Raw genomic sequence first — 19,152 nt, 5'->3', positions numbered from 1 at the left:
TTAAATATCTATGTAAAGATGAAATATTTCTCTCTATTTTTTTTTTATAAGCTTGTAAATAGTGATGGATGCAAAACGGAAAAAATGCTCTTTTATTTCCAAATAAAATATTGTAGCGATACATTGCGATAGTGACTTAATTTAAACGGTGAAATAACCGTGACAAATGGGCAAATACAATACGTGGGTTTTAATTATGGAGGCATGTATTATTTTAAAACTATAATGGCCGAAAACTGACAAATAATGATTTTTTTCATTAGCCTAATTGGTGGAGGAAAAAACAAGATATAGATCAGTTCATTGTGATAAGTAGTGATAAAGTTATAGGCTAATGAATGGGAGGTGAACATTGCTCGGATGCATAAAGTGAAATCGACTGAGAGCTTAAAGAGAGTCTGAAGCGAGAATAGATCTCGCTTCAGACCTCATAGCTAGCAGGGGCATGCGTGCCCCTGCTAAAACGCCGCTATAGCGCGGCTTAACGGGGGTCCCTGTCCCCCCAAACCCCCTCCGAGCAGCGGGGGAGCGCTTCCTGGTTGGGGCAGGGCTAACCGCCGCAGCCCTGCCCCATGCGCGTCTGTCAGACGCGTACCTCCGCCTCTCCCCCGCCCCTCTCAGTCTTCCTTCACTGAGAGGGGCGGGGGAGAGGCGGCGATGCGCGTCTATATATAAGACCTGAAGCGAGATTTAGTCTCGCTTCAGTGTCTCTTTAAGTGGTTAAAGCTAATGGGAATTAAAAAAAAAAAAAAAAAGAGCCAGATACTCACCTAAGGAGAGGGGAGGCTTTACCGCTCCTCTCACGGTGCCCTTGTTGCATGGCTGGCTCCCTAAGTCAGAATCCCCTGCTGGAGGAGGCTTCGGGAGATGAGTGCTCCAGAAGATGGGCAGCTCTGTACTGGTGCAGTATGGAGCCGCCTGTCTTCAAGAGCAATTGGTCTTCCTTTGGCGGTGGAAAGCAGCATTTAACAAATTTGGTCGAATACTGGTACCGGGGTAGCCAGTGCTGGAACGAGGGATCCTTGAGAAGAGCGAGAAAGCTCTATAAGGCCTAGTGCACACCAGAGCGGTTCTGCTGCGGTTTGCGATCCGCTTGCGGGTGGGGATCCGCTAGGGTAATGTATTTCAATGGGCTGGTGCACACCAGAGCGGGAGGCGTTTTGCAGAAACGCATACTCCCGGGCTGCTGCAGATTTTGGATTGCGAAAGCGTTTCTGCCTCAATGCTAAGTATAGGAAAAACGCAAACCGCTCTGAAAAACGGCACAGTTTTTTGTTACAGTAGCTGTTCAGTAACAGCTTTACTGTAACAATACATGAAATCTACTACACCAAAAACGCTTCACAAAACCGCAAAATGCTAGCTGAAACGCTACAGAAAAAGAAGAAAAACTGTTTCAAAATCTGCTAGCATTTTGCGGATCTGCTAGCGTTTTTTGGTGTGCACCAGGCCTAATACCTAGAGCCTTTCCTCTCCTTAGGTGCGTATCTGGTTAATTTTTTTTTTTTTTAAAAGCAGCTACCATTCACTTTAAGGGCTCGTTTCCACTAGTTGCCGCATGTCCTACGAGTTGCGTGGCGGCGTTTCCGGGTGTGCGAGTACACAGCCGAATCCCGGCTGCCACTCGTGCAGAAAAATGCTGCAATGTCATCCGAATCAATATGGAAAGTGATTCGGACGGCCGCTGCATTATCCCCTATGGCAGATTTTCCCTGCACAATTTGCCTGCAGGGAAACTCTGCGGATTCGGCCCGATTTCCACACTAGTGGAAACATGCCCTTAAAGAGAACCTGTACTGAGTAAAAATATTTAAAATAAACACATGCGGTAACTTCAAATGAACATTACATAGTTACCTTGCCATCAGTTCCTCTCAGAAGCTCACCATTTTCTTCTGACAATGATCCCTTCCAGTTCTGACAACATTTTGTCAGATCTGAAATATATCAGTTGCTGTCAGTTATAGCTGAGAGGAAAGCTGATGTAGCAGCAGGTAATGTCCATGTTCCCTATTGCTCTAGTGGATAATGTTACAGTTTAACAGTGTGCTGACCAGAAAGCTGTTATGGGTAATGGCCATTTTCAAAATGGAGGACGGAAAATTCCCTTGATCACAGTGAACAAACAGGACGCGGGACAGGAGAAAGACACTGAGGAGTAGACTACATGGAAGGTAAGTATGACTTGTGTATGCCTATTTTGACTTTTAATTTTCAGTTCAAGTTTTCTTTAAGGAGAAAATGCTTTTATTCTTCTTGATAACAATTACCCTTGAATGTATTTATACAGGTTAAGTAAATAACTTCTAGGTCATCTCTTTTGAAAGCTAAATAAGCACACTTACAGTGGTGCTGTGCAGTGTAACAGCAGCTTCTTGCGCAGCTTACTGCTCTGCAATGCTTCATCTATGCAATGTTCACAGTGTGGCAGAAGCGTTGTGGTATAATGGGATGGGGGGAATGTAACGCACTGTCTGTAGTATGGTACCGCAAAATGCGCACGTTAAAGATATCCCAAGGTGGGTTTGAAAAATCCTATTAGGACACAGAGGCAAGTGCTGTATACAATAAGCAGCCTCTGTGTCCTTACAGACTGTCTCCAGGCTCTCCCTGAGCTCTGCTGTCCCCCATAAAAAAACAAAACAAAAACACAAGGCTAGTGCTGCGCAGATTGTCGCTAGCCGTCTGTTTTCCTAAGGCTGTCAGTCACTGCCACTCCCCCGCCTCCTGTATAGTGCGGCTCCCCACCTGTGTCCCTTCCCTCCCCGCCTCTGTAAGCCGATTGGAGGAAGCTTACTAGCCTGGCAGTTTTTTTTATGGGGGACAGCAGAGCCCAGGGGGAGCCTGGAGACAGTCTGTAAGGACACAGAGGCTGCTCACTGTATACAGCACTTGCCTGTGTCCTGATAGGATTTTTCAAATCCACCTCAGGTTCTCTTTAAAGAGACTCTGAAGTGAGTCTAAATTCACTTTTTTAACTTGTAGCCATGTTAAGCACTATAAGCCCTGCTAAACCGCGGCTATCCCGCGGCATAACGATGGGTTTATACCCCCCAAATCCCCTCCGCTGTGCACGGGGAGCGCTCTCCCTTCCTTCACAGAGAGGGGCGGGGGAGATCCGCGCAACGATTGACATGCATGGAGGCAGAGCTGCAGCTGAAAGCTCTGCCTCCATGAGCAGCAAAATCCACAACCAAGAAAGTCATGAATTTTGCAGAGGGGATTTGGGGGGTATAAACCCCTCGTTTTGCCGCAGGATATCGGCGGTTTAGCAGGGCTTATAGCGCTTAACATGGCTACAAGTTAAAAAAGTGAATTTACACTCGCTTCAGTCTCTTTAAAGGGACTCCGAGCTCTGAAAAAAAAGGAAAGTTGTACTCACCAGGGGCTTTTTCCAGCCCAGTGCTGGTCGGGAGGTCCCACGCCGGCGTCCTGGCTCCTCTCCTTCTCCCCGCTCCGGAATGGCTGGCAGGCCGAAGCCCGGGCGACACTCTCCCGAGTGTCGGGCTGCTTCTTCCGCATATGACGCGGATTACGTCACACGCCGGCCGCCTCGCGTCATCACGGCGGCCGGCGTGAAAGTACTGCGCATGCGCGCTTTGTTCGCGCATGCGCAGTACTTTCACGCCGGCCGCCGTGATGACGCGAGGCGGCCGGCGTGTGACGTAATCCGTCATATGCGGAAGAAGCAGCCCGACACTCGGGAGAGTGTCGCCCGGGCTGCGTCCTGCCAGCATTCCGGAGCGGGGAGAAGGAGAGGAGCCAGGACGCCGGCGTGGGACCTCCCGACCAGCACTGGGCTGGAAAAAGCCCCTGGTGAGTACAACTTTCCTTTTTTTTCAGAGCTCGGAGTCCCTTTAAGGGTTACAGTGAATCATACGTTTTATTGAACTGTATTCTTCACTGTATCCGATGCAACACACAGGGAACATGCGGCATGGGTTTTCTGATCCGTTGTGTTGCATCCCTGCTGTTACAGGGCACGCAACAATCTCACGGTGAACATGGCCTTAGTCTAACCTTTATTGCCGAGATGTTACATCCTTTTGATTAATTTGGTTGCCCATTTTTTTTTACCAGTTATAAAATGTCAATGTCACTCTTAGAGAAAGTGGTGACCAAAAATGTATCCCATTCTCTAGGCAGTGCACTCCTCACAGAAGAATTCTATGGCTTTGTACTTGTTCTTTTAGAAACCAAGATTGCATTTGCATTGTTTGTTAGAAATTAGATTGCAGAGTCTTGTCATGTCCTGCTGTCAAATGCAGCAGTTGAAGTTGTGCCCCCTTTCTGACTCTGCTGCATCAGTGTTAATAGTTAGATGGGGAGTGGATACAGTAACTATAGTTGGACTTCCATGCTGGGAAGTCTGCTGGATCTGAGTGAGGTCACCGCTTCCAATTTTTCTTTCCCCCAATCACCATTACGGACACATTTTGAAGGCTGCATAGTAGGTATACTTTAAGCTGCTTTTACAGCGGGGGCAGGGTTGTGGTACAGACAATACTTCTCCGTAACTGTTAATGTGCACCCTATGTGGTAGTCCACTGTATGCATCAAATTGTGCCATTAAATTCAAAAGCAGTCACATTCTAATACAGGCCAAAGAGCAATTGCTTCATTAGGTGCTGAGAAAGCATTTGATTCTGTGGAGTGGGGATATTTGTTGACTGTCCTAAAAAAATTCGGCTTTGGTAAAAACTTTTTAACCTGGATTCGCCTCTTGTATGCTAATCCTAGTGCCCGTGTTAAAACAGGTAACGTTATCTCGCGCTCTTTTACATTAGGGAGAGGAACCAGACAGGGCTGCCCCCTGTCCCCATCATTATTCGCCCTGGCAATGGAACCAATTGCAGCTTACATTAGGGAATCCCAAGCTATACAAGGATTAAAAATAGGGAATTTAGAGGAGAAAATCTCCTTATATGCCGATGACATACTACTTTACCTCAATGACCCGACACAATCATTGCAAGAGGCCCTTCGGCTCTTTACATTATTTAGCTCTCATTCCGGCATCAAAATAAATTGGGCCAAATCTCTTCTATTTTTACTGGATGACAACCCCCAATTTACTGTAATCTCCAATATGCAGCTACAGATAGTATCCCAATTCAAGTATCTAGGGATTCAAATAAAAAACCTTAACTCATATAAAAACCTAAAGATCGACCCTTTAATCTGTAATCTTGAGGACAAATGCAAAACATGGAATAAGTTACCACTCACACTAATAGGAAGAATCAACCTCCTAAAAATGATATTTCTACCTAAGTTTACATACTTCTTCAGACAGTGCCCAGTCTGGCTTCCCAAGACTTTCTTTCATAAACTTGACTCCATCATGCTCAAATTTGTTTGGGCAGGGAAACAACATAGGATTTCATTAGAGACGCTTCAACTCCCAAAAAACAGAGGTGGTCTGGCGATGCCTAATTTACAGAAATACTACTGGGCTTCGGTCCTGGTCACTACACGTTGGTGGTTCTCGCAAGATCACCATAATCCAGCGGTAAATGTGGAGGCAGCAATACTGGGCTCCTACGAGCAGCTCACTAACTTTCCCTATAGAGGTCCCAAATCTAACCCAGATGCTACAACAGCCATGACGACGTGGAAAGCATGGAGGACGGCCAGAGCTCCATTACAAACAGAACATACATTATCACCATATACTCCATTGTGGGGTAATCCTCACCTACCCCATTTTCTTACCATTCTCGACCCAATAATATGGGCAAAATATGGTATTAAAAACCTGTCACATATACAAGGCAACCATGCTATATTGCCCTTCGAGGAACTTAAATGCCACTTTGATCACAATATATCATCTCCTACAGACAATGTAACTGAATGTATTACAATGTTTGCTGTTATCAAACTCTTATCCATGCCTGTATTGGGAAGATTGTGCCCTTCTCCATACTGTTTGTGGTTTATCTTCTGTATATGTGAAAAATTTTCTAATAAAAAAAATTTACTTAAAAAAAAATAAAAAATTCAAAAGCAGTGCTAACACACCAATGTAAACATACCATTACAGTATAATTCCATCGCGTCAGCAATACAAATTATATTGTTTTCTGCAAAGCCCCACTGTTAACATAGGCGTCTGCTAAAGCCCCTACTGTTGACTTATGCTGGATACACACGGTGCGTTCCCGCACTCGATTCCCTGCTCGATTTCCGTCGATTCGTTTATTTCCAACATGTCCAATTTGCATTGCGATGGATCGTTAGGTCGATTTGGCATACTTTGCATGCGAATCGACCTAACGATCCATCGAAATGCAATTCGGACATGTTAGAAACAAACGAATCGACGGGAATCGAGCAGGAAATAGAGGGCGGGAACGCACAGTGTGTATTCAGCATTAAACAGATTATCACATAGGATACCAGTCAACACAGTTTTCAGGGAAAAAAAACATTTATTACATTTTTAAATCATCTTATCAGAATTTTTTTTACAGGCTTCAGTTTTAATTTAGTAACCTTTTCTATGTGTGTTCTGATTGGTGGCAATTTGGTTCACCTCATCCATCACGACTTACTGTAGTTAGGATAATCCATCTCATTAATAACAGAAGTGTAACTCTCTAGCAACTGACTAATACATGCCTTGTATTTAGTTTATAACGACGAGGGATATCCTTCTTCATGTTGGTGTCTGCGGATTCTTTTAGTCAGCATCTCTGCAATTCTAATGACAACACTCTTGCCCATGTCACTGTCCCCAGTGTGATGCAGGTACAGCCAGCTGCGTGGTCTTGTTTTACACACAATGGTGCTCAATGTAGTCTTAATGGGCAGCTCTACCTTACACTGCAAATACTACACAGATTGCCTTTCCAGAGATAGACATAATTAATTTTAAATTACCTGTTAACAATAGTCACCTAGAAAAGGAAGTGAGGGGAAATCTATATCATGGGAATTTAATTGGGGTAAAAACCAGTCTGTGGTTGGAAAACTATTAGCTCAAGTTAGAATTCCCCAAGCATGCCCCCATAGAAGAACCACAGCTCTATGGGGGTATGCTGGGAGCTGCAGTGCCTCTATGGCGATATCCTGTTGAGCTCTGGTGCCTCAGTGGGGGCATGCTGGGAGCTATGGTGCATCACTGGGGGGGGGGGGTTAGCATTCAGGGTGCCTCTATGAGGGCATGCTGGGTGCTTTGTTTCCTGTATGGGGTCATGCTGGGTGCTGTGGTACCTCTATGGGGCTTGCTGGGAGCTGCGTGGTGCCATGCTGGGTGCTGTGGTGCCTCTATGAGGCATGCTGGGTGTTCTGGTGACATACCGGAAGCTGTGGTGTCTGAAGCCTCCATAGGGAAGATGCATCGTTGTGTGTATCCTCACTGTTCTATAGCATTTGTGTACATATTCTGGCTAGAGTTCTACTTTAATGTTGTACCTCATGTATACTGTAACCCACAGAGCTGGCCATTGCAGCATAGAACCGATTCCGTTACCATTCATACATCATGTAGTTAGTGGACAGGCTTACACTTTAATAGAGAAATGAAATACTTTGGGAAATTATTACTCTTTTAACGCACAGTAGTTATATCGCACAAATGCTCAAATATATTACTATTTTCAAACATTAGAAAATTGTTATAAAACAATAATATTCTTCACATTAAAACACTTGGGTTGCAATACAGCCCTGACTGACAAAGTGCTAAGTGATAGGAATGAGTTTTTATCTAGACTGTAAGCACTTTTTTTAAAGAGGAACTGTAGTGAAAATGAATGCAATGAATACCGTTTTTTACAATGAGAATGTATAAATACTTAGTGTTTGCCCATTGTAAAAGCTTTCCTTACCCAGATTTACATTCTGAAATGTATAACAGGTGGGTGGCGAAATCTTTGCTGCTAGTAAGGTGCAGCGCTACGGAATATTTGTTTACCGATAGCTCTGAAGCCAGGATTGGGGGGGGGGGGGGGGGGGTCCACATAACTGATGAGCCTAGTCTTATCACTGGAAGGGCAGAGCTGCATTCATTATACAGCAATTCATAGATATAAGGAAGTGTTTCTGGTGCTGATACCAGGATATTTAACTTAATATGGGTATCCTAAATAACTGACTGCATTCTACTATATGCCACTACAGAGCCTCTTTATGAATGTGAGTGGTGCTTGGTTTACTCATACAATTACTGCCCAAAACAGTAAAAAATACTAGTCTGAATGACAATTGGCGAAACTCTGGTGGAGTTTTAAGACTCAGAATACAGAAATTTATTTGCGGTTGATGGCTTCTAGTAAGCGTAGAAGGTGGAGGAAGAGATTGATAATGTCGAGGTAAAGGTTGATTGAAGCAAGGATGTGCTCCTCTGGCGACAGTTTGTGCATAAGCAAATGTGTGTCATAGATGATGAATCCACAGAACAGCAATGCTCCGCCAGCAGCTAGAAGTAGCTCTAGAGTTTCACTATAAAAGAAGAGCTGCCAAAAAAACATATACACAGTGCATGTTAGAATAACAATAGAATTAAAATTCACATAACATGTTCAAACAATAAATAGTTACATGTTTAAAAACCAGGGAAGTAGTTTTAAAGCTGAACAAAAAGCAAACATAGAAATACCAGCTGTATACACTTAAAAAAAAAAATGTACCGGAGATGAATAATAATTATTTAAAAAAAAAAAGTTATAAATACCTGGTGCTTCCTCCAGCCCCCTTCAAGCCGATTGCTTCCTCGCCGTCCTCTGGGGCTGCCTCGTAAATGCACCAGTTGGGGTGAGTGGGCGCATGCACAGTCCGGCTGCACACCAGGAGTGTTCTGTGCATCAGTAGTACTGTGGCTTGGCATGCACACTACACGGCAACTGGTGGACTTACTGGACCACCTAGAAGAGGATCGAGGCAGCCTTGGAAGACAGCAAGGTTGCAATTGGCCTGAAGGGGGCTGGAGAAAGCCCCAGGTATGTATAACTTTTTTTTTTCTTATTAATCATATCAGGTTTCCTTTAAAGCCTCTACACTAATTTGTCTCCCTTTAAAAATAAGAAAGGCCCTTCCGCCCCCACATCCTTCTTTATACTTTAAGCAGCCCCCTGAAGTTCAAGCGATGACATCATGCTGGGGCTTCCATTAGTTTTTGTTTTTAAATGCGATTTTAGTACTAAAGACATTAAAATAAAATGTTAAAACACAATTCTAATTCATTCTCCAATAATATAATGTAAAGAAGCCTACAGACTGAGCTTCTTTACAGGATGAGAGATCAGAGTTAGGAGTTATGATTCATCACTGAGCCACTGGTCTGCAGAGAGCAGTCAGCACATCCTACTCTGTCTAGGTTTACTGGAGTGCCCACAGGAAAAATATGGTTGCTGGTTGTGCTCTCTGCATAAGAAATGTAGACCCATATAACCAGTCTAGCAGGCATGCACTGCAAGTCATTTCACGTACAGTATATTTCAGCTCTGCAGATCAGCATTAAGTACACCTACCAGATTTTTACAAGCCTATGATGAAGCAGTAGAAAATAACAATTGGATTAGGTTTGTTTAATTAAAGCCCAGCTAAACGCTCGACAGCTCTGCATTATGATATTCTATAGCAGTAAGAATGATCTTTACTAGTTAACACCTGCTTTAGTATACAAGGTTACTGGAGGGAAATTTGGGCTTAGTGGGCCTTTACAGGAGAACTCTGTGAAGAGCTATTGGATTAGGCACTGGCAGAGCCGGGACAAGGTCCTCCAGCACCCAAGGCTGAGACACCAAAGTGCGCCCCTCCATCCCTGCCACCCCAGCCATCACACACTGATTGCTATTAGACTAAGAGGTGCCACAGGGCCCACAACCTCCCCAACACCTTAATATCTAGTTATCTGGCTTGCAGTCACTGCTATGTATCCCCTTTTCTTATTTCTTTCTGCTTCAAACACAATTAGGAATGACAGCTGAATGAATTCTGCGCCCCCTCCTACACTGCGCCCTGAGGCTGGAGCCTCTCCAGCCTATGCCTCGGCCCGGCCCTGGGCACTGGATAACAGTAACATCTGTAACTGTAAATGTAAAAAAGCAGAGTTAGTACCTGCTAACGATGTTTTCAACAATCCTTCAGGGCAAAGGTGAGACGTAGCTCCTCCCAGGAACAGGAACAGACAGCACTTCCCCTATAAAAAAGTCACATGGTTAGTCCACCCTCAGTGCGTTTAGCCAAGTACCCGACAGGTTAACATTCCACTACCCATAACCGTGCAACTATCAGACACAGACAATTAACACCCGGGTGGGATCGTTGCCCTGAAGGATTGTTGAAAACATCGTTAGCAGGTACTAACTCTGCTTTTTCCCCACAATCCTTCAGGGCAAAGGTGAGACGATTAACAAGTAATACAACCTCAGGGTGGGACCAATGCTTGGAGAACGTTTCTACCAAACGCTTGGTCGTGTGCAGACATTGCATCAATTCGGTAATGACAGATGAACGTAGAAAAGCTTGGCCACGTTGCTGCCTTACATATTTGCTCAGGCGAAGCCCCTTCATTATTAGCCCAAGAAGCTGCCATAGCTCTAGAAAAGTGAGCTTTAAATGAAGCCGGAGCCTCACTTCCCATAACTCTGAAAGCTTCTATAATAGCTAACCTAATCCAATTAGCTATAGTATATTTAGAAGCTATCTGACCTACAGTTTTCCCTGAAATAAAACAGATAAGGAATCGGTCTTCCAGACATCTGCAGCTCTGTTCAAGTATTCCAGAACACATCTTCTTACATCTAATGAGTGAAAAATCCTCTCTTTTCCACAACTTGGATTCACAGAGGGTAGGCAAAATAATATCCTGCGACCTGTGAAACCTAGACATAACTTTTGGACAAAACTTTGGATCCGTCTGTAATACTAACCTATCCTGAAAATAAGGACTTTTCATAGACAAGGCCTGTAGCTCACTAACCCTTCTGGCTGTAGTGATGGCTACTAAAAATACCGTCTTTAATGTAAGAAATTTAAAAGAACTGTCCCCTAGCGGCTCAAAAGGACCTTTGGACAGCCCCTCTAATACTAACGATAAATCCCAAGGAGAAACGTATGGCTTGTAAACTGGCAGTTTCCTAGATAGAGCCTTCCGAAATCTCAGTATTGGAGAGGAAGACAAGGGGATACCTGAAAAAGCAGATAAGGTAGCAATCTGCACCTTAAGCGTACTCACAAATATTTTTATCCCAACCGTCCTGGAGAAACCAGGACTGCTGGGACTGACAAGCTATCAAACTTAGAGCCAGATAACCAAAGATGGAAAGTCTTCCAGTATTTCAGATAGATCTTCCTAGTAACTTCCTTACAGCTAGTAACAAATGTAGAGGCTGCCTTCTCAGATACTCCCAACTTTTTGAGTAAGGCTAATTTAAGATCCAGACTAACAGATTCAATTTTCCTGGATGCGGATGCCACAGGTTCCCTTGTAGCAGTAGATCCGGCCTGCAAGGAAGTCTCCAAGGGTCTTCTGATGCTAACCTGAGAGCTGAAAACCAGCTCCTTCTCGGTCACCAAGGTGCTATCAAAATCATCCAATTTTGACAACCTCTCCATTTGCTGATGACCGCGGGAATCAAATTGAGAGGAGGAAATGCATACAGAAGTGGAAAGTTCTACTCTTGAATGAATGCATTCACCCCCCTGCTTTGATCTCTTGGATTGAGAGAGAAAAAAGTCTGAATCTGGGTATTGTCTTCTGTTGCAAACAGATCGATTGACGGTGTTCCCCATCGTTTTATGATGTCTGCGAAAACACCTCCTTGTTTAGAGACCATTCTGATGACAGAATCCTGCTTCTGTTCAGTTTGTCTGCATGTATATTGAGTGTTCCCTTGAGATGAACAGCTCTCAAGGATGACACATTCTTTTCTGCCCAAGACAAGATGTCCTCCGCTTCCTCCTGCAACAACAGGAATCGCGTGCCTCTGTTTGTTGATAAACGCTACTGCCGTAACGTTGTTCGACTGGATCAGAACATTGGACTGCAACAGTATCGATTGCACCTGAAATAAAGCCAGCCTTACTACTGTTAATTCCTTTCAATTGGATAACCTTTGAGACTGATTTTGTCCATTTCCCCTGAAAGGCTCTGTGAGCTATATGAGCTCCTCAGCCCCAGGCGCTTGTATCCGTAGTTATTACGTTGTCTACAGGCCCCTTCCAAGGCCTGCCCTTCATAAGGTAGGATTCCTCCAACCACCGTTGCAGAGACACACAGTTTGAGGGATTTTGACTTTGAAATCTAATGTTTGTGGACGACCGTCCCAATTTTCTAGGAGGAACCTCTGTATCTTCCTGATATGCACTAATGCCCAGGGAACTGCCACCATCGTGGATGACATTAACCCAAACACCGACAAAATCGTTCTTAGGGAAACTTTGTCTTCCCCTTGTAATGATTTCACTGCCAAACTTATCTTCAGAATCTTCTTGGGAGGAAGGAAAATCATCTGTTTTACTGAATCCACTAGCATGCCAAGAAACTGAGTTCTCTGACTTGGAATTAGAGAGGACTTCTCCAGGTTGATGATCCAACCTAGGGATCGGAGATGTTCCGATACCAGATTCAAATGGATTTTCAGCTGTTTTGCTGAACTTCCTAGAATAAGCAAGTCGTCTAAATACGGAATGATTAAAATCGATTGTTCCCTTAACGGAATTAATGCTTCTCCCAGAATTTTTGTGAACATTCTTGGGGCAGAAGTGATCCCAAACAGGAGGCAAACAAACTGGTAGTGTTCTACCATCCCATTTATTCTCACTGCAAAACTTAAGAATTTTTGTGATTTTTGGTGAATCGGCATATGCCAATATGCATCTCTTAGATCCAGAGATGCCATAAAGGCCTCTGGAAACAATAACTCCCTTACTGATTCCATCCGAAAATTTTTCATAAACCGACTCAGGTTTGTTAGGTGCAGAATCAGGCACAGGATGAATTCCATTACCTTGTACAGCTCCACGGAATATGTTGGCGCTTTATAAATCAATAATAATAATAATTCTGTCTTAGCATGTTCTGCAATATGCTCAAAATCTCTGGAACCAGAGTGGGATCTCTTAGGGCCTTTGAGATCACAAATCTTGATGGTGGAGGAAGGGCAAACTATTTGGAAACCAAACATTATTGTCTGGCGAATAAATGGATTTTTTGACACTTTTGCCCACCTAAGAGAAAGTATCTTAGCCTTCCCCCCACCGCCTGACACGAGTCATTGGGATTCTGACTGGGACTCTAGAGCTTTAGACTTAAAGCCCCCTTTCCTGGACTTGTCAAAAGTCCACCTCCTGCCTTTACTTTGATCCTTAGAGGCATCCTTTTGATCACTCCTTGGCTTACGAAAAATATTGCTACCAGTCTTCTGTTTCTTAAGCAAAACTTTTATTTTTATTCAATGTTTTTTCCAAAGCTGAATCCAGTTCTGGACCAAACAACAATTCACCTGAAAAAGGGACACCACACAGCCTGTTTTTGGATGAGATATTACCATCCCATATTTTAAGCCACAAGGCTCTAATAGAAACAGAGCAATGGACCTGGCAGTAAACCTAATTGCTTCAGCAGAAGCATCTGATAAATATGCAGCAGTTTAAATGAAAATAGCAATAGAATTAAACAATTGCAAAACAGGTGCACCAGCCAGTATGTTAGCTTTGAGCTGATTAATCCACAGCTCCAAAGTTGTGGCCACACATGTAGAGGTAAAAGCCGGCCTAAACATAGCCGCACTAGCCTCCCAAGACCTTTTCAAATAAACATCCACCTTTTAATTAAGTGGATCCTTCAGCTTTGTATAATTGATTATGAATAAACAAAACAGCTACCACATCCTCAATACAGAATTTAAACTTTGAAACAGATTCAGATTCTATTTCTCTAGTGTCTGAAACTATCAACTTCAGTCACAGATACTCCAGATACAGCAACCTGAGAAGTGGATGGATTAGCATTCAATAATGAGGACTTAATTGATTCCAATGAAGCATTAATCACCTCTCTAAAGGATTCAATGTATCCTGAACAGAGTGACCCGGCTCCTCCCCTACAAGCCTCTGTATGCACAACTGACAGAGTTTTTGCATAGGGCAACATAAAAATTGCACAAAGGGCATGTTTTATCACTAGGAGGATGCCTATGCTTATCTGCAGCAGCAGCAGATTTAGCAGAAGCCTTAGTATTGGCATAAACAACAACACAACAAGGCATGTAACTCTGCTCACACATATAGCACAATCAGCCCAGAAAGAGAAACCATTATCTCACCTTTTGGGCGGCCTGGTTGCTCTCAATCCTCTCAGCGTCTGACATGCTTCCAGCTGACACATCCAGCGCAGGACATACTCTCTCTGAGCAACAGTGCTACAGGCCCGCGCAGCTTCCCCTTGAAACATATCTGGCCTGCCGCGAATGGATGAGTGGCGGCCCGGAAGCTGCAGAGAGAGTAATGAGCCGGCACTACAAATTGTTACTTTCGGCATACCCGCCGGAAAGTACGCATCCGGACGCGGCCAAGCGTCCTAATGGCCGCAATGCGCTCCACGCTGCACATGGCCGCCGGCTTACCTCCGTCCTGCTCACTCCGCCGCAAGGCCGCCAAGGGGAACCCACGCCTTCCACTCTTGCTCTCCCTGGAAGCGGGAGAGAAAGGTAGGCAAACCCCAGGAAAGCTCCAGCCTGGGGCGCATGGCCAGACTGCCTCAGTACCACAGTCTCAGCCACCCAGAGAGATCCACCTGCAGCCCAGCACACAGGCTTCACCCAAAGGGGAGATGCCGACCTGCCTGGACGCAGGAACAAACAGCACTGAGGGTGGACTAACCATGTGACTTTTTTATAGGGGAAGTGCTGTCTGTTCCTGTTCCTGGGAGGAGCTACGTCTCACCTTTGCCCTGAAGGATTGTGGGGAAAAGTTTAACAACCTTCAAAATCACTCTTTAGGCGTACGTGTTAGTACGCCTTCAGTGAGTTGGGCGCCGGGAGAGCGAATGACAAATACTATTCCCCCTCAGACATTGCAACTCGGAGGGAGGTGTATTTTGAGGTCCAGCGATCACCGGAGCTAAGAATCACTCTTAGGTACCCTGCGCAGCATAACATTGCTGCTATGGGGCACCTGGTTTCGGTGCCCAATGGTAGGCACCGTGCGTTGAAACCACCTCTTTAGTCAGCTGTCTGACTCATGGCATCTAAATAAGTCTGACAGTTTAGCAGAGAGACTTCAAAAAGCGTAGCACAGCCTTCTCCTGATCGCAACTGTACTGCCATCAACATGTGAATTTCAGCGTTGGTTTTCCACTAGTGCGATTTTTTTTTCCGCCCTAAAATGCAATCGCCGGCCAGCATGATTTTTGTTGCAGTTGCACTTGTATACCCGATTTTGGCAAAATCACAGTACTGGAAGCTAAAGGTACTGCGATCACAACACCATGTAATTGCGATACCTACTTCAAGGAAGATGGCCTCAGCAAATTTACATTGGAAACTCGGGTACAAAAAATGAAAATCCCAAACACACTAAAAGTAGAAATTTGATAAAGACACATAGAATTTGTGATTGAGCTTAGCGATTTTAAATGTTTTTCAGGTCCTAAGGGCTGGTTCAGATGGACTGTAAATTCAGCGTTTTCAATGGGTGACACAAACATAATTTGAAAGGGATTAATCGCAGTTTTATTGCAATGAATGGAAGAAGTTTTTAAGTGACGGTTAAAGCTTTTTGCGTTGTTCGTGTAAATGTTGCAGGAAATACTGTTGTCTCGTCTTTAACGCTACATGTAGCATCCAGTGTTGGCGTGGTTCAGCATTTCCGTGTTTCCCCAGGAGCCCAGAACGTGACATCGAAATGGCGGTAACCGATTCCGTGGCCCTTTTACGTTCAGAAAAAAGTGTTTAGCATTGGCTAAACAAGCCGCCTTCAGTTGTCCCTCAATATTCGGGTCAGCAAGGAATGGGTAGTAAATGTCCAAAAACAGAGAAAAAGCTAATTAACCAAAAGGTAAAGTGTGATCCTAACAGCACCCATAATCTCCAACAGCACTGTTTCGGGGATAACCCCTTGATCAGTAGAAGTGCACTGCCCTAGCTGCATGCTTGTTTCAGGTGTGTGATACAGACTATACTGAAGCCAAAGAGATCAGCAGGACTGACAGGCAACTGGTATTATTTGAGAGGAAATAAATATGGCAGTCTCCACATCCCTCTCACAATTTACACTAGTCATCATAACTAGTATTTGAACCGGAAGAAGGAAGCTGCGGAGTCACGTCATGAATCACAACATGTCACACAGACAGGGAATTTCTCCGGACCCGGTCCGCTCGCTCAGTGCTGAAGAGCAGTCGTCAGATGACTTCAGGAGTTTCAAATCGGTTTTGCAGAATGAAAACAGCAACACTAATCATAACAGCTTTAAAGTGGACCTGAACTCTTGCACACGACAGAAGGAAAACAGAGAGAAATGCACCCTGTATGTATTTAGAGAGTTTAGCCTGTTTAATCCCCCCTAATTTGTGTCTAATCACTAGTTGCAATTTGATCCTCTCGTGTCACATGACTGCCTATGACAGAGATGGCAGATAAGCCAATTTGAAAGTATAGGCTGTAAACAATATGTCTGCTTCCATGAATAAGGAAGTAGAAACTGTGCACATGTATTTTTTGGGATTTGCATCAGCTGTAACAAACGCATGTTTTTTTTTGTTTAAAAGGTTATTATGCTGTGTATCTTTTAGAGCAGAGTTCTGAGTTCAGGTCCACTTTAAAATTTTTGTCTTGGTCAATTTTGGACTTAGTTGAGCTTTAAAGCAGATTATAACAAAGGAAAATAATCTTGGCAATATACTGGGAAGTACACTAATAAAAATATATGTGTAATATCAAAGGGTCTTATATAGAAACTGATATAAACAATTAGTTTATATCAAACCCATTAGTTTATATCAAAAGTATAATGTACCTCTTTATGAAAGCAGAAATTTGCAGAGTACATTCTTTTATGCTTTTAATTACCGTATATACTCGCATATAAGCCGACCCGCATATAAGCCGACCCCCCAACTTTTCCCTGAAAAAACAGGGAAAAATGATTGACCCCCATATAAGCCGGGGGTAGGAAATGCTGGATTGGTGCAGCCCCCCAGTGTGTCCCAGTATAGCTAGTATAGTGCCCAGTATAGGTAGGTAGTGTCCAGTATAGCTAGTAAAGTGCCCAGTATTGCCAGTATAGTGCCCAGTATAGCCAGTATAGCGCCCAGTATGGGTAGGTAGTGCCTCAGTTTAGCTAGTATAGTGCCCAGTTTAGCTAGTATAGTGCCCCAGTATGGCTAGTAAAGTGCCCAGTTTAGTTAGTATAGTGCCAAGTTTAGCCAGTATAGTGCCCAGTTTAGCCAGTATAGTGCCCAGTTTAGCTAGTATAGTGCCCAGTTTAGCTAGTAAAGTGCCCAGTTTAGCCAGTATAGTGCCCAGTTTAGCTAGTAAAGTGCCCAGTTTAGCCAGTATAGTGCCCAGTTTAGCTAGTATAGTGCCCAGTTTAGCCAGTATAGTGCCCAGTTTAGCTAGTAAAGTGCCCAGTTTAGCCAGTATAGTGCCCAGTTTAGCTAGTATAGTGCCCAGTTTAGCCAGTATAGTGCCCAGTTTAGCCAGTATAGTGCCCAGTTTAGCTAGTATAGTGCCCAGTTTAGCCAGTATAGTGCCCAGTTTAGCCAGTATAGTGCCCAGTTTAGCCAGTATAGTGCCCAGTTTAGTGCCCAGCATAGGTAGGTAGTGCTCCGCCCCCCCGCCCCCCGCTGCTGCTATTACCTGTTTAGGAAGCGGCCGCTTCCTAATCCGCGTTCCTCTTCTTAAGTTTCTTCTCAGAGTATCACAGCAGCGCGCCCGGCGCTGCTGCTGTGACGATGTAGAGTGCAGGAAAGAGCGCGGCTCCCTATAGCGGCGATCTGTATCGCCGTTGCCAAGGGAACCGCTCTTTCCTGCCCCCTGCATCGTCACAGCAGCAGCGCCGGGCGCGCTGCTGTGATACTCTGAGAAGACACTTAAGAAGAGGAACGCGGATTAGGAAGCGGCCGCTGCCTAAACAGGTATTAGCAGCGGCGGCCGGGGGGGAGCGGGGAGCGGGGCGCGGACCACCCACCCACCCACCCACCACTAGACCACCAGGGAAGACTCGCATACAAGCCGACCCCCCAACTTTTGACCCCCATTTTGGGGGTCAAAAATTCGGCTTGTATGCGAGTATATACGGTAACTAAAAATGCTTATTCAGGCTTTTTATATATGATCAATTACAGTTTAACCTCCCTGGCGTCCTGGACGAGCTAGGCTCGTCCAGAGACGCCGGAGGTCACCGATCAGGCACCGCGGGGCCGATTTGAATATTTTTTTTTTTTAACACGCAGCAAGCACTTTGCTTGCTGTGTGTCCTACCTGATCGCTGCCGCCACCGATCTGTTGCGATACAGCCCCCCCCCCCCCCGAGACCCCGTGCGCTGCCTGGCCAATCAGTGCCAGGCAGCGCTGAAGGGTGGATCGGGACTCCCTGTGACGTCACAACGTCGATGACGTCACAACGTTAGGCGCCATGGCGACGGGGGAAGCCCTCCAGGAAATCCCGTTCAGAACGGGATTTCCAGACGGGTCTTTGCGCCGGCAGCGATCGGAGGGCAGGGAGGGACACCGCAGTGCTAGCTACATAATATAAAAAAAAAAAAAAAAAAAGAAAACAAAAGGGACTTGTAGTTCCTCAACAGCTGGAGGGCCAAGTTTGCCCATGCCTGGCCTAAACCCTTATGAAAGCTTATATGAATGTAGAAGGTGTGCTTTCCTGATCTACTGGCTGCACTCCCTTCAGTACACATTATGCAAGGAGAGCAGTGATAGTTTCTGTCCTCTCATTGCTACTCCCTCTCCCCTTTCCTAATTAGCCTGACTGGTGGCCTGCAGTCTGTGCCCTGAGTCACCGTGACAGCACTTGCTGATCAGATAAGTACTAAGGTGAATAGATTGTAAATCTTTCACTGTTGTATTAAGCCGCATCTACACGCGTAGATGCGGCCGCGATGCTCCTTATCAATCGAGCCGCTGATGCGGCTCGATTGATAAGATCCGACAGGACGGATCTTGCTTCCGCCGATTCCCTGCTCGC

The 19,152-nt window shown here is 44.8% G+C and overlaps 1 protein-coding gene across 1 annotated transcript in view; it reads right to left on the bottom strand.

The window, feature by feature from the left end:
- Window positions 1-6,414: 6,414 nt before the first annotated feature.
- TMBIM4 (transmembrane BAX inhibitor motif containing 4) overlaps window positions 6,415-19,152 on the bottom strand; it is a 30,790-nt gene continuing 18,052 nt past the window's right edge. The window contains exon 7 of the mRNA XM_068276764.1: window positions 6,415-8,462. Within this exon, the coding sequence (XP_068132865.1) occupies window positions 8,256-8,462 (207 nt within the window). The 3' untranslated portion in view covers window positions 6,415-8,255. The remainder of the gene's footprint in view (window positions 8,463-19,152) is intronic.

Source organism: Hyperolius riggenbachi, chromosome 3, assembly GCF_040937935.1.
Source record: "Hyperolius riggenbachi isolate aHypRig1 chromosome 3, aHypRig1.pri, whole genome shotgun sequence".
Taxonomy (NCBI): domain Eukaryota; kingdom Metazoa; phylum Chordata; class Amphibia; order Anura; family Hyperoliidae; genus Hyperolius; species Hyperolius riggenbachi.
The sequence above is the reverse complement of the archived record's forward strand: the minus strand, read 5'-3'. Positions and strand labels throughout refer to the sequence as shown.